The sequence below is a fragment of the Bombyx mori genome, chromosome 1 (genome assembly GCF_030269925.1).
Source record: "Bombyx mori chromosome 1, ASM3026992v2".
Lineage (NCBI taxonomy): Eukaryota > Metazoa > Arthropoda > Insecta > Lepidoptera > Bombycidae > Bombyx > Bombyx mori.
In genome coordinates, this window is record NC_085107.1 from 510,428 (window position 1) to 526,192 (window position 15,765).

The 15,765-nt window shown below is 36.8% G+C and overlaps 1 protein-coding gene across 2 annotated transcripts in view; it reads left to right on the top strand.

Annotated features, from left to right (window-relative positions):
• tan (protein) overlaps nt 1-15,765 on the top strand; it is a 48,233-nt gene that overhangs the window by 10,561 nt on the left and 21,907 nt on the right. Inside the window, exon 1 of one of the 2 annotated variants that reach the window (XM_012695954.4) lies at nt 1,973-2,426. The exons of the other annotated variant lie outside the window; for it this stretch is intronic. Coding sequence (XP_012551408.1) covers nt 2,375-2,426 — 52 coding nt within the window. The 5' untranslated portion in view covers nt 1,973-2,374. Of the gene's footprint in view, nt 1-1,972; nt 2,427-15,765 lie in introns of those variants that run through there. 2 annotated transcript variants of the gene reach the window in all.

A 15,765-nucleotide genomic window follows, 5' to 3' on the forward strand; every position in this document is an offset into this window, starting at 1 on the left:
ATAAAGACTAAGAATAAAGACCGGGTAAGAATGCGCCTCGATCGCGGACTGTCTTTATGTTGGGACGGAATGTCGTCCCTCTGTTGAGGGTGACCATTAAGTAATTGACCTTCAAGGCCCAAGGTATGGGCTGGCTAAAGAGAGTTATGGAGGTAATGGTATTACCGCTTCTAGTATAAGGAAGTGGATTCGAAAAGGCGGAAGCACTCTCCAGCCGAGTTCGCTTCCGATAGGTAGCGGCTTTACGCGAACTTACTAAGATAGGACATATACATGCTGTTGCAAATATATTAAAAGTATATCATAAAGTACAGGGCTATTTTTTAGTTTAACAGCTAAACTAAGCTGCTGAGCAAGTTTTTAATTTTAATATTTAGACTATTAGGATGGCAATGAAAAAGAAAACTTGCTAAATTATTGAACAAACATGTGCGCGATTAACACGCGGTAGGTACTTCTTAAGGCTCCTTGCCTTAAGAAGTATTTTATCTCATTTTCTCGCAAGCTGAATTATTTATTTTATTAGAACGAAGTTCCTTACGGCAGGCTTGGAGGGGATAGGGATTTTGCTGCGCGACCGAACTGAAAAAAATGTGATAGTAAAACCGTAAGAAAAAATCCGTGGAAAAAAGTGCGTGGAATAAAACCGTTAAATGAGACGTGCGCAGGCGCGACAGTCGTATACACAAGCGAGTAGTGTATAATACCTTTCTCTTTCTCCTTCTTTTTATTATTATTCATATAAATAGCTGTTTCTTGGTATATTAATATTATATAATTTTTATAAATCATTGTAAATAAAATAAAGTTGATAACTTTGTAAAGTATTTTTTTTTATCAATAAAACAATCATAATAACGAATAGAACTTAAAATTAATAATATTTATATAATAAGGAACTTCGTTCCTATCCGGTGTCCCACGACACCACACATCTTTTTTTTCTTATTAGTGTCGCTGTCTAAAAATAAATCAATCATGTATTAGGGCCGTAAGTAATAACGGTAACAAAAGATTTAATTTTCAAATCTGAACAAAATAGAAACAAAAATATAAGAATTATCAGAAAATTAAGTGAACAGAATTAAATGATGTAATGAAACCTGGTAAGACATATTTGCGGGACCAGGTGAACAAGAAAATGAAATAAATACCTGCCACGGGTAGAGACTAGTAAAGATGGACGTTAGAGTAAATTATGATAGTCTGATATTTTACACCAGGACTTTCAATACGTATTTAAGCTACGGGCCTATGCCCCAAGCGGTTTTAATAACAGAGTTCTTTATTGAATACTCTATTTTTTTAACTACATGATTAGATATTATTATGTTATTTAGCTCGATCAGCCTCCCAAAACATGGTGAACTGATGACCTGTTGAGGATTGCGGAGATGTCCAGCGCAGGACCGGACATTGTGGAGAGGCTTGGAGGAAGAGTATGTCCAACAGTGGATGGTTGTTGGCTGAAAGATAAAATTCACTATGATATCCTGTTGCCAACATCATCTGGTAATATCTATCAACTGAAGCCCATAGATTAAACCGTGCATCCTGCTTGACACATGAGGTCGACGCTTCATATCTATGGCATAATTCAAACTCCTTCCTCTCCTCCTCCTCCACTCTTCAAACCGGAACCCAGGAACGACTCAACGGTCGGTTTATTTACCGTTAAAGATTGAGTTTAACGTTCTACATTACTAAATATATATGTAAATAGCCACATGATAATTAAAGACGAATACAAAATATATATCTAAATAAACCTATCTACTATAAATATAACTGCGTATCGCTTTTATGGAATGTAGTAACCATGATTTTATAAAGGTTAAATTACTAAATTCTAAGTAATAAACAAATATGTACCTACATATGTATATAGTAATGAGCCAAACCATTAGTAGAGGATTTTACATATGTGTTATGAAAATCTTAATATTTCTTTGGTACACATTAATGCGGCCTTAACTAAGTATAGAATGCTTCTTGATCGCGCGAGTCTCATGTAAACATAATATTAACTTCGATAATTCTATTTCGGTGCCTAAAAGTGTTAGTGTTTAAAAACTAAGCATCTTTTTCTAAAAATTTTAATTCGTCATGAAGCAACTTCAAATAATTATATATAGAATGGACCAATGTCTCTGTTAATATTCTCGTTATGTACACCCCATTCGTGACGTATCTTTTTTTTTCTGTAGTATTTTTCCTCTAATCTTTTGGCCGACCAGTTCAGTGTACTGGTTCGTGTGTGAAAGACATTTTACCTACGACATCCAGTTTTCGGATCTAACTCACTCACCATCAGACCATATGACGGCTTGGGTTTTTTTTTAAATTAAATTAGAAATTTATTTTGTAGTTAATAATGAAACTATTGAATTACGGCGGAGTTGTTGCTATATTTTTAAGTTTATTCGGTAAGTTTTTGATTTTTTTAGTGAGAAAAACATATATATCGATGTGTGAAAGGCTGTTTGGTTTAAGCGACATTTTTGCAACTTTACAGGAGAGCCATTTAAAGTTTAAATTTTGGAAAAAATATAATAACAAAAAATCTTCTTCAGTTAGTTGAATGTGGCAAACATAATTGAAGTTCAAATAAAAACATCGAATTTTTATGCTAATTCCAAATAAAACAGACCCGTAATTACAAAGATAAATGTCGCGTATTAAGCGAAATGTCGCTTAAACAAAATAGCCTTTCACCTCTCGATATATACCTACAATTTTAGTGTCATCTTAACAGAAAAGTTGGTTGTAAAATGTTTAGAAACTAAGGAACAACTTTTTAGTAAATAGGTCGTTGCACATTTAACGGTTGCCATTTTCTATTGTATAAGGTTCACAATAATTATAAAATAGAGTTAACACAAAACTATAAAAAACGGTTCAAATATCCAGCTTTAGTATTAGTTTTTATGGATGGTGCGGACAGTGAGCGTTACCTTGATTTTAATATTAGTAAAACAATTGATTTTAATCTTTAACGAATAAAATAAATGTCATTTAATGAATATTTGAATAATAGCACTGTCATTTTGTTCAGTCACAATATATTCATAATTATTCGAGACGAATGCTTGACGCTGAACTTCTAAATGGTTGGAGCGATTTTTATCATTTTTAGTGTTAGAATGAATCGCTAAGTAATACAGCCTTGCAATTGGACTCGTTAGATTTTTAGGTTTACTTATAGTAGTTCATAGTGGGCCTATGTCCAACAGTATAGTTTGTCTACAATGGGAATTGCAGATTGATAAAATATGTATTTCTACTCGAAGTTTCACGTCATGCTCGTGGAAGCAAAATTCAATTTGAAAAGCCAACAAACACAAGTCACGTGCACGTCTTCATTCTGTTATGTTTTTTCTCTCAATTCGAAGCAATTACGGATAATTACTTTAATTCCGCAGTTGTTGTGTATTGTATTAGATAAATAAGTTTTTATTATTCGCATTTTCTTTACTTCATCATTTTCTTCACAATGTAAATGCATTTAATGATAATATTAATGACAAACGTTACGCCTGCTGGTATCCTGTTTTCTACCACCCTTATAAAACCATAACACATATTAACTGAATTGAAAACATTGATAGTTTCAGATCATACAGAATGTATGTAATGAATGTACATGTTAATTATACTTGTATTACTAGTGGTAATGGTCTTGTGAGCCCACACAGCCCAGTACCTACCCGGTACTGGTCGAAGGGTGGGAGATTCGTAGCGCCATATAATCGAGTCTTAAGCCATGTCTCCCGGGGGGCGGCAGCATTCTGCATCGGTGTCCATGGACAGCGGCAACCGCCTAACACTAGGTGTGCCGCGAACTCGTTCACAAATTTAACAATAAAAGAACAATAAAAACTCTGTTCACAAAAAAGACAACGGCTCCTAACAATTTTTAGGTTTTGCCAAATCATTTGTGACGTTTGAAGTTCAAGCTTATACATAAAACTGGTATTGAAACTTGTAGTCGAGCTGACTATAAAAATCACATATTTCTCGATATGTGTGAGATTCCCAATCGTATTTTTATTGCTAAAATAGTCGTAGTTCGATAATTAACGAATCACAAGATCGATCGATGGTGACCAGTGTGAATAATAGCACACGTCATTACGGATCCTCCCGATCCATTAACGATGCTTTTAGGTACCTCAAGCACCGGTCACCGTCCTCGTCGAACCCGTCGCTTGCGATGAAGGGCTCGACGAGCGAATTAACCTATAGACACAGCTCACTGAGTTTCTCGCCGGATCTTCTCAGTGGGTTGCGTTTCCGATCAGGTGGTAGATTCTGCGAAGCACTGCTCTTGCTAGGGCCAGTGTTAGCAACACTCTGGTTTGAGCCCCGTGAGCTCACCTACATGTTAAGGCGAAGCTGAAATAGCCTCTCGAAGCTATCAGCATAGGTAGGAATTAAAAAAATAATAATTGAATCTATCTATCTATCTATCAGCCCATGGACGTCCACTGCTGGACATAGGCCTCCCCCAAGCCTCGCCACAAAGACCGGTCCTGCGCTGCCTGCATCCAGCGGATCCCCGCGAACCTTAATAGGTCGTCGGCCCACCTTGTGATTGTATGTAATGAATAGCACGTTGTATTTCCACCGCGGCTCGTACTAATTGTACAGTTGGTTCATGAATTACTTTTATCATTAACACAATTCCGTTATCTAACTAAGCAAGCGACTACAAGTTTAGTGCGTAATTTAGAGTATATTTTTGGTGTTTCTGATTAAGTTCAAAGGTTTTTTCCGTTATCGTATTTTTTTTTTCGTAATTCGTCGACGTCGATAGACTAATAATTAATATAAATGATATAAACAATTTGTAATCACTTATTTGTCACTTAAACTGTTGGATCATATGGAACACGCCTCACGTTCAATCTACAACACATGCAATTAGAATCGAGTGCACCCTCTTGAAGTAAAAATTTAATTTCGTAAATTTATTTGTTTGTACGAGTTCTAATCCTTCAAAGTGCTAAAATAATATAACTATATCGTGTCTTACAATAGGCCAGTGTCTCCCCCAAGCGTAAATATTGGATGGTATGTGTGGCCGTCACACAGTCGCTCACTCCTTTTTCACGCCTTATTCAAAATCATCCCAAGTACTCTGAATTTTCCTACGTGATCAAACCATGAGGAGATTCATTGGAGACCGCTATGACATGCTCTTCTTCAAACGGGGCTTGTGTAGAGTATTAAACGGTAGGCAGCGGCTTGGCTCTGCCCCTGGCATTGCTGACGTCCATGAGCGACGGTAACCACTCACCATCAGGTGGGCCGTATGATCGTCTGCCTATACGGCAATAAAAAAAAATTATAAAAAAATAAAAAAGAACCATGGTAAATTTTGCGACTTTGCCGGAAATACTGCGAGGTTGAAACAGCAGTGGCCACGCAACATTGTTCGTAGGACACAGGGCTGCTGGGACCACACAAATCTCAATTGGCGATCGCATTCTTTTATATGGCTCCCAGGGATCCTTTTAGTTCCTTGTACACTAACACAAAAAGCACATAATTTTATTTTTTTATTTTTACTCACTTTTGTAGTTATTTAGTCATGAAATATTTAGTTAGTTCGATGAACGACAATAAACAGTTGTATTTCATAAGCTATAATCATAGTCAATCGTAATCCAGAGCTATTTATTTGCATACATGTACAACTACATATCTAGCAGGATTTATTCAATTAATTTGGAAAAACTTGACAAAAGCGTATATCTTTTGACGTACTTGCGTATTAAAATAAAGGCTTATTTTAAAATTGTGCTAACGCTTGTGTTAGCGAGTCAGGCGTTTTGGTGCAAACTGTAAGCCTGACTTTTGAATTGAATGGAACAAATAAATAAATAAAACGTATATACGAAAATTTTCTAGGTTACAAGATAAGAGCTTCAAAAACGATGCTTGTCAGTAAACGAACGTTAGAATTTCGCCATTAGTGCGACGAGTGGCGCCTGCTAATTTATTCGCTGATAACCTTCTTGATAACCACCCGATCAACGCGGCCTGCGTGCTGCGTGCTGCGTGCGATCAAGGACTCGTATTTGAGACACTCAAATTGTCTATATCAACCCCAAGCCAAGCATTAGCCAATATTTTAATACTGGTGGTAGGACCTCTTGTGAGTCCGCGCGGGTAAGTACCACCACCCTGCCTATTTCTGCCGTGAAGCAGTAACGTGTTTCGGTTTGAAGGGTGGGGCAGCCGTTGTAGCTATATTTGAGACCTTAGAACTTATATCTCAAGGCGGGTGGCCCAGTTACGTTGTAAATGTCTATGGGCTCCAGTAACCATTTAACACCAGGTGGGCTGTGAGCTCGTCTACCCATCTATGCAATAAAAACATTTAAAAAAAGACAATCGAGTCTGCGTGTTCTGCTAAAACACCGCGCGGTCCTGTTTAAAGAGTTTAATTATTTAGGCATCTCAGGCTGTTCCAATTTAGACAGATTCACGCCGCAGTGAACTACCAACTTGGACTCGGTATTAAGATTTAATAATACTTTATGCGAATAGTATTTTGTGTAACGTCCACTAGTGTTCAGGGGAAACCTAGCTTTAATATATACCAGACAAATCAGTTCTACGCCCACAATTCTAACACAATCCCCGCAGCCGTCGCTGATCGTGACAGTCAGGCTTTGTTTCGCATTGTACTTACACAACCAAATTTGGTATACATATCTACGTATCAGAATTCTAAGCAGCCACATGGACGCTATGCAAAGTGTCTAGATTGTATCAAACGTAAATCTACCGAATAAGAACACGTTCTAAAATTAAGCTCAGATCACAGTGAGTGCTTGGAATGTCACCCGCTCACAATAGACCGGAGCCAGGCTTTGTTCAAATGTCTTTTTTGAATTGCAAAGAATAGTTTTTGTTCTTCATGTCCTGTTTTGTATAAATATACACAATACAGTAATAGATTCTGTTATACTAAATCCACACCGCCTGAGAACAAAGCATAATCGGGATTGATGTGAAGACATGGGTAGTACAAGCGCGCGCGGGTTGATATCTCCCGATCCATTAACAGTGCTTTTAGGTACCACAAGCACCGGTCACATTCTCATCGAACCTGTCGCTTACGACGAAGGATTCTAACCCATAGACACAACCCACAAGTTTCTCGCTCGGTCTTCTCAGTGGGTCGCGTTCCGATCCGGTGGTAGATTCTACGAAGCACTGCTCTTGCTAGGGCTAGTGTTAGCAACGCCCTCAGGTTAGAGCCATCTACTCGCCCGGTGAATCTAGTATAACCCTTCGAAGTTACTAGAATAGGTCGGAGAGAAAAAAAAGATCGGGATGGCACAACCGGTTGCAGTTTGCTCCGAGCTCTTGATGTTATTTGTTCCTAATAATCTACAACTCATAATATTTTATTTCGGTCATGAAAATCTTCGAAAACGAGAAAATATTACGAGTTCAATTTAGAACTGACAATCCTGACCTACTTCGTACTGCTTCAGTATAATAACTTATATAAACAAACCTACTTTTGCATTCTCAATACAATTAGTATAAAATTAGATCATTAAACACCTTTAAACAGTTGTGAAATACTCAAAGTATAAATAATATTGAATGACCTTGTATAAAATAAATTATTATATTGTCACAGGCATTGTCTTATAAGCATTTACAAATTCTTGTCAAGATCACTCGTTTGCTCTCGCTGCTTTTGAATGATTGAATTGAATTTACAGTTAAAGTTTCTGACCAGTTTTAAACAGATTCATAAGACAATAGAAATTTACGGGTCTCGATCTCAAATTAAGGAAAGTTGGGATTTCTTAATTAAGGAATGTTCGGATTCCTTAATTTGAGATTAACACCGTGAAAACTCACAATTTTTTTGTTGATATCTAAAACACATAATCGGGAACGATCTGTGTCCATTACTAGGATTTAGTCCATCAGCCAAATAATCTTATTTTCCAGTTGCAGAACAGTAGGATAGCCCTTAATCTAAGACAGTAATCCTGGACCATATGATTTGGAGCAAATTTCAAATCCCTTACATGTCTACGTCTATACTGATTTTAAGACATTATTTGCGTCCTCCTCTTTCCTGTTGTCACAGTAGGGCGAGTCGGACCAATACACAACCAAAGTTGGAGTTTTATTCTTCCGTCTCGTCATCTTCATAACTTACCTAAATATAAATAGGATAGAACATGATTTTACATAGCCCGTTATAAACAATGAAGTCATAAAATTTCACGATGTCGATTTCACGTTTCATTGGCCACGTTGAATTAAAACTTAAACCTGTTTAAAACAACTGCATTATTCGTTTTTTACATGCCATGATTTAATAGACATCTATATATATACACACGAGTATATATATAAATGGGCAAAAACTAAATAGCATCTTCTCTATTTGACAACTGTTTTTTTTTTTGTATCAACAGACGAAATTAATGTTTGGAAAAAATATTAGGAGGAAGTCTTTTTTTTTAATATCAATAATAAAACAAAAATAATATTTTATACGTGAATTGAGTTAAAATGTTTAGGCTTCCATTATTACAGTCTAATTGCGATCACTGGACGAACTAATTCGAATTAAAAATAGAAACCTTAAAAATTTAAGTATTTTCGGGTTTCGACGTGGTAGCAGCTCTTGATATCAGTTCTACACATGATTTAATGCACACCCTCTGCACACTGATTTAATGGAAAAAACTATTTAACATACGTCTTTGGGTACTTTCAACCGAGTTTTATGACGTCACACCCCATGGCCTATATTATATAAGCTGAGAAAATCGCATTACTTGTGTCCATCCCACGTGTTTTTTCCACGTAAAAAACTACTTACCTCCTTTAAATCTAAACACCATCGGTTGTAGCGTAGATACAAGCGAGCGTCCTAGACCGTGAGCGAGGTCGACAACTCGTAATCTATTCATGACCCGACGCCCCGAGTCAAAAGCGATTTGTAATTTACTATTACAACTATTCTGAGACTATATTGAGACATTAGAACTCATATCTCAAGGTGGGTGGCGCATTTACGTTGTAGATGTCTATGGGCTCCAGTAACAACTTAACACCAGGTGGGCTGTGAGCTCGTCCACCCAGCTAAGCAATAAATAAATAAAAAGTTAGACATGCATTGCGGTTTGAAGGACAGCGAATATCGTTTATTCGGATGTAATTCACCAGTGGTCTTCAGCTTTCGATAGTAACGTAAATTGCAAGACAGAATTCTGCGAAGCAGTGCTCTTGCTAGGGCCAGTGTTAGCAACACCTCGAGCTTGAACCCCGAGAGCTCACCTACAGAGTAACGCTGATATAGCTGATAAAAAAATTACTATTACAACCTTCTTGTCAATTCAGTTACTTTCACAGACCGTACCTGCACATAATAAAATAATTAAATGTATCACAACACGTAAACTATAATATAATATATCGCATAGATATTATGAGCTGCATTAATCAACTCAAAATCGATATTATTATGGTTTTCAAATTATATTTCCATATTTGTAGATTTATATTTACCATTCCGAAACAGAGAAATCCGTTCCATGCTCCCGAAGTAATCTATTGCTCATCACTCTTTGATCCATAAACTACTATAATAATTCTACAGCAACGGTCATCATCGCAACCTTTGATAATTTATAATCATATACGTCACTATCATCACAAATCTATACTAATATAAAAATCTACAGTGGTTTTTACGGATGTTCCGTTATAGCTACTGAACCATATATCCGATTGACTTGAAACTTGGTATCCATGTAGAAAATAAATGTACTTAATGGATAGGCTAATATTTATATGAGTGTTGGACTCCCTACACCAGTTGCGGGGGCGTTAATGATGAGAAACTTTGTGGGGGTGAGAAATAATAATATTGGTTTTAAATGCCCAGCGAAGCGGACGGGTACAGCTAGTACAAATATATAAATAAAAAATATTTGCATAACCAAATAATTGTCTGTTCACTTAATACTTATTTTAAGGTGCGCATCGAGTTGATATCAAATGTCGGAGGAAGAGCAAACGCTTCAGTCTCGTGCCTTGTACCACACAAAGTAATTATGTGAATAAGTTCGTAAGCACTTGTAAATAGCACCGACGATTACTATTGTCATTCATGGTGCGGTTTTTAGGCCTCTTTTTGTGTTATATTTCCGCTTATGTCTACATCGACAGCTCAACAAATACACGTGAAGACAAAAAAAACGGGTCCATTAAACATCGGTTTTCATGTTTGATCGTAAGTAGACGTGGATCGGGCGAAGAAAGTATCAAAACGTAATGTTAGGTTTTTCATTCTAACTTCAAATTAATTAGCAAAAATTGACACAAAATATAACCTGGATTGTCCAACAATTAGTAACATTAGACGGCACTATACTAATGTATGGACGGTTTTTTCTCGTAATGACCATCGTAGCCGCTGGCTATTGTGGTCGCTCGGTGTTGCATCGGAGCCCAACGACAATAACAAAATCCCGCTGTCGCTGTTGTATACTTTAATGCACCGTCACACAATATCATCTTCGAAGATATTATGCAAAAAAAATTTTTGCTTAGATGGGTGGACGATCTCACAGCCCACCTGGTATTAAAAGGTTACCGGAGCCCATAAATATCTACAACTTAAATGCGCCACCTACCTCGAGATATAAGTTCTAAGGTCTCAAGTATAGTTACAACGGCTGCCGTACCCTTCAAACCCAAACGCATTACTGCTTCACGGCTGAAACAGACAGAGTGATGGTACCTACCCATGTGGACTCACAGGAGGTCCTACCACCAGTAAATCGCCTCATATGTCAATGTGTGATTTCAATCGCGTAGAAATATCTATGCGCCCCGGTAACCGCCTAACACCAGGTTGACTGTGAATATGTCTACCTCTAGTGTACACAGCAATAAAAACAAACTTCCTGCAAGAATATTACACTTCAAAATGTAATCAAGAACAATAGTATGTATGTACGTAATTAATAATTAAAACTACGTAAATAATAAAAACATAATTTTTAACTGGTCGTAAATATTTAATTAGGCATAATGTTACTAGTATTGCTTCCAACATATTGAATCAAGAACAAATTAATCTTATCTATCTTATCTTTAATCTCATTAATGCAATGATATAATGGATGTATTAATATTTAGTACCAAATCAACATATTGTTAAAAATGTTTAAATTATTTCAACAAAAATTTAAAATACTTAACGGGGTAAAAATAAAATAAGAAACTTACTTTACTTACTTTACTGCATCGGTTCAGAATGTGATACATATTACGGTCATAGATTTGATTAAATCATCCTTCGCGAGGTCTTATTATTATTGCATGTCGAGGGTCGAGAGGAGAGGTCTGCCTTTTTGTTAAAATTGTTCAATTCTTCGTCGAACATTTTTAGTTTCGAGTCTTTTACAATTAAAATCAACAAGTAGCCATACCTAATATGTTTATTAAATGTTAAGCAATCATATTTGTTACGCGCCTTGCTTGCTAGTTAGCGGTATATTAATATTATTTTTACTAATTACTAATACTAGAAATTAAAACACGTTCGTAAATTCCAAACCGTTTCCAAACCAAATTGCAAACATAATATTATTCTGAAAATTCTCCAAAATTATTTTGTACGTAATATATATTTATTATCCGTAACAAATGAAAACTCAAAATAAAAACTCAAAACTCTAAAACTCTAAATAGTAATGTTAACTATCTCTCTCAACTTTACAACTTAAGCTTAAGTCACACTGCCACACCCTCTTATTTTTATTCTGATTTATAAATTATCAAATAAAAGTGCTTTGTAAATTGCAAAATGAAATATAACATTTAAAAAGTGACTGTATGAATAATGTCATTATATTGCTCAATTTACCTAGTCAAGAGACAACATTCTTGATTTAAATTATGGCCTAATCTAATGAATTAAGTAAATCTTTCCTTAAGTAGTCCGGTCAACACCAAGCTGTGCTGCCCTGAATTTGGACACTCTAACGTTCACGTAATATTTATTTTTCAACAAACAACTTTAAACTTCACAAAGGCCCTTGTATTATGAGTTTGGATTAGTACATATTATACAGGTTTATTTGAATCTGTAATATATAATTAAGTAAAGGGTTTTCCATTAAAAGCGCTCCACGGTGTTTCCCGAGCGCTATGACATGTCCTTCTTCAAACGAGGCTTGTGGAGAGTACTCAACGGTAGGCAGCGGCTTGGCTCTGCCCCTGGCATTACTGAAGTTCATGGGCGACGGTAACCACTTACCATCAGGTGGGCCGTATGCTCGTCTGCCTACAAGGGCAATAAAAAAAATTAAAAAATTAAAAATAATAATAAAAAACCTGTTTAAGTGACGTTGCCACAATTTATAGTTTATCTTAAAGGGTACCTGCTCGATGACATTATGTATGGAATATGATTTCGGGTAAATGGCTACCGCGACTACGCTATAGGTGGTGTCTCCTAGTGGACCAATTTAGTATGACATCTTCGCATTAATGGGGCTCAATTTCACGAAGAGCGTGACTTATGTTGGCCTTCAAGGCGGCAATAGACTATGGTTTGTCCTGCGTTCCATGGTGAAATGTCGCGACTAATTAAGTGATTGTGCCAAATTTGACAGCTTTCGCTTTACCAAGATGGCCACTATGAGCTGTCAAGTTCGCACGTCCCTATTGAAAAACCCTCTAACCATAATAGATGAGGACAGTGTGTATCAACAAGCCGCTGCCACTTCGATAAAGCGTAGCTATACAATGTGCAACGGAGATAGCTTTGTTGTTTCGTGATTATCATTGAAGGGAATTAAGAATAATGCTAAATACGACCTGCAAAGCCTATTTAGTATTACGATTTGAGCGATATATGTCGTCTCTGCACCGTAGGTAGGAGCTCTCGTCAGCTTCCTCTTAGCTACAAAGTTAATTATCGTATTTTGGCAAACAATTTGTAATTCAATGTATTTTAATATTGTAGTCGGGTCTTAGTTTTTTTGTTTCTTAAAAATGTCAATATTATGAACATAAATTAATTATTTTATATACTAAATTAATTATGTAACGATTGTGAGAATAATACTAATTTGAATATAATGATTTTATACAGATTCGTGCTATGTCTCACAAACGAACCGGCACTCTTTGACTGTCGTAGTTTTGTTGTTCCTTCATCTGGATAGTTATTTATAATATTATTTAACCTACGTTCGCTACCGAGATAGCTGGATCATGAAACCTGTTCTTAAAATCAGACCGTAATTAGGCAAAGGCTTTAAATATTTTGAAGGTCGACAGCTTAGATCGTCAAAGAAGATTTCCTGACCTCTGGTTAGTGTTTCGGGATTGGCCCCCTTCATAATGGAACCCGCTTTGATATAACCTTTTTTAGAAAAATCTTTTCCATGTCCCATGTAAAAGTGATTACGCAACGTGTATAGATATAAATTGGTTCAGATATTTCGCACGAATAGACAACTGTCTCAAGCGGGCGACAGGGCCATTTCGCGTGACCGACACTATGGTTGTCTACTCTCCTCTTGTTTGAACTAAAACATATCTATTTACTAGGTACATTCATTACTTATCGTCTGTCAGGACATAAATTTACATATTGTTGGGCGTATGGTAAGCGCGCACGGCCCGAAGGTACCAGCATCCTGTCTAGCTTTACCGCGAAGCAGTCATGCAATATTTACAGCTCTGTCTCATGTGAGGCTGTGACTTTCTTTGGACATATGGGCTTCATGAGCCCGGAAAACCACTTCATAAAAGTATGCGGTAAGTTCGTCTTCACAAAACAGAAACACAAAACAAAAAATATCTGGTATCATCCTGTGTCTATAGACATAGCCATAATATGTAGTACTTAAGTTAGACTTTAGTCACTACTAGAACAAGGATAAGATGGACGCTAGGAATAGTGAGTAATGTAGAGTTTTGGAATGATACGGGACTGTTAACATCTGCATTGCATTGCCGACGTGCATTAGCGACTGGAACGTCTCTGTCCGTACTTTGTAAAGCTAATACGATGACAACTTTACCAATTATACAGCCTTACAATTAAGCTTAATGATAAATTGTTTTGCTTACATAGCGCCTAAGCCTGCTGTAAATACCAATGCAGGAGGTTATTGATTCAGAAAAACATAATTAGTGCAGAACTCGGTACTAACTCTGGCCAATAAAAGATATTTTATTGTCTACTAAAATTAATTGGTACCATAGTCTAAAAGTGATTCAAAATTAAAATATTTATGAAATGAAAACGACTACAGTTTGTTTATTTAATGTAGAACGTTTCGAACGTAGGAACTAGCAAACTATTACATGACGCGGTTTCACTCGCGTTATGTACCACAATAACAATGAAGCAGGCATTGTTGCGCACAAAAATAAATACATAAATCTCTGACTCTTCGGCCCATAAACTCATCTCGTTACAAACAAACAATGTCGATTTACTTCTCCGGGCATGTACGAGATCGCCGCATCATCTTTCGTAATAAACAACACAATCCTTCAAAGTTTAAAAATGTTAATTAGGTAGTGAATGTTGCGAACGCTAACCCTGCCAGCCTAGTCCTAGTTGTTGTTTAAGTAACGCAGCTGACGACGTGAACCAAATCTCGCTGGTCGCTTGTTTACAACGCCATATCCGGTTTAACTATACAGAATTAGGGAATTTAAATTAATCGATTCTAAATACAGAATTTTGATAACGTAACAATTCCAAACTTGCTTTCGTTAGCAGTTACAATACAGAGTGCTGCCATCGTGACAAATATAATTTTAAGTTAATTAAAATAAAAAATTTAAGCTGTATGTAACATATGTGCAAATATGTGTAATTATTTCTAAGGAGCACACTTAGAAGCTATGTATTTATGTACTTTAATTTTGTTAATCTACATATACAAATTGACGATTGATAATTTCCGAAAAATTTCATAATAGAAAAACGAGTAATTGCTCTGTTCTCTCTGCTCTGTGGTTACTGCGAAGGAAAGCATGTTTGAATTGAATCGATTAATTAAACTAATCAATCATCAGTAAGACCGAGTCGTGGTATTGTTCCATTAAACTTGAATAGAAACAGAATTTTAAACGACATACAAATTAAATTTGAAGCACCAAGAGTTTTTCGATCGCTCTCCGTCAGTAAGTATCTACAGGCGGCATCGCTGCGCGACTTTGAGAAGACGGCACGACATGAGAACCCTTTTGTCGTGGCCGCTGGAAACTACATACCCGATCCAGTAGACCGAATGGTAAACCGTCAACGTCGCCCAAAGCACGTCATCACGGATCCTCCTGATCCATTAACGGTGCTTTTAGGCACTACAAGCACCGGTCACCGTCCTCGTCGAACCCGTCGCTTGCGACGAAGGGCTCGACGAGCGAATTAACCCACAGACACAGCCCACTGAGTTTCTCGCCGGATCTTCTCAGTGGGTCGCGTTTCCGACCCGGTGGTAGATTCTGCGAAGCACTGCTCTTACTAGGGTCAGTGTTAGCAACTCTCCGGCTTGAGCCCCGTGAGCTCACCTACACACGCTAGGGTAAGCTGAAATAGCCTCTCAAAGCTATCAGCATAGGTAGGAAAAAAAAATCGTTCTCTTATCTATATATTAATACGTGAAGCAAAACTTTGTACCCCTTTTTACGAAAATTGCGCGGACGGAGGAGTATGAAATTTCTCACACTTATAGA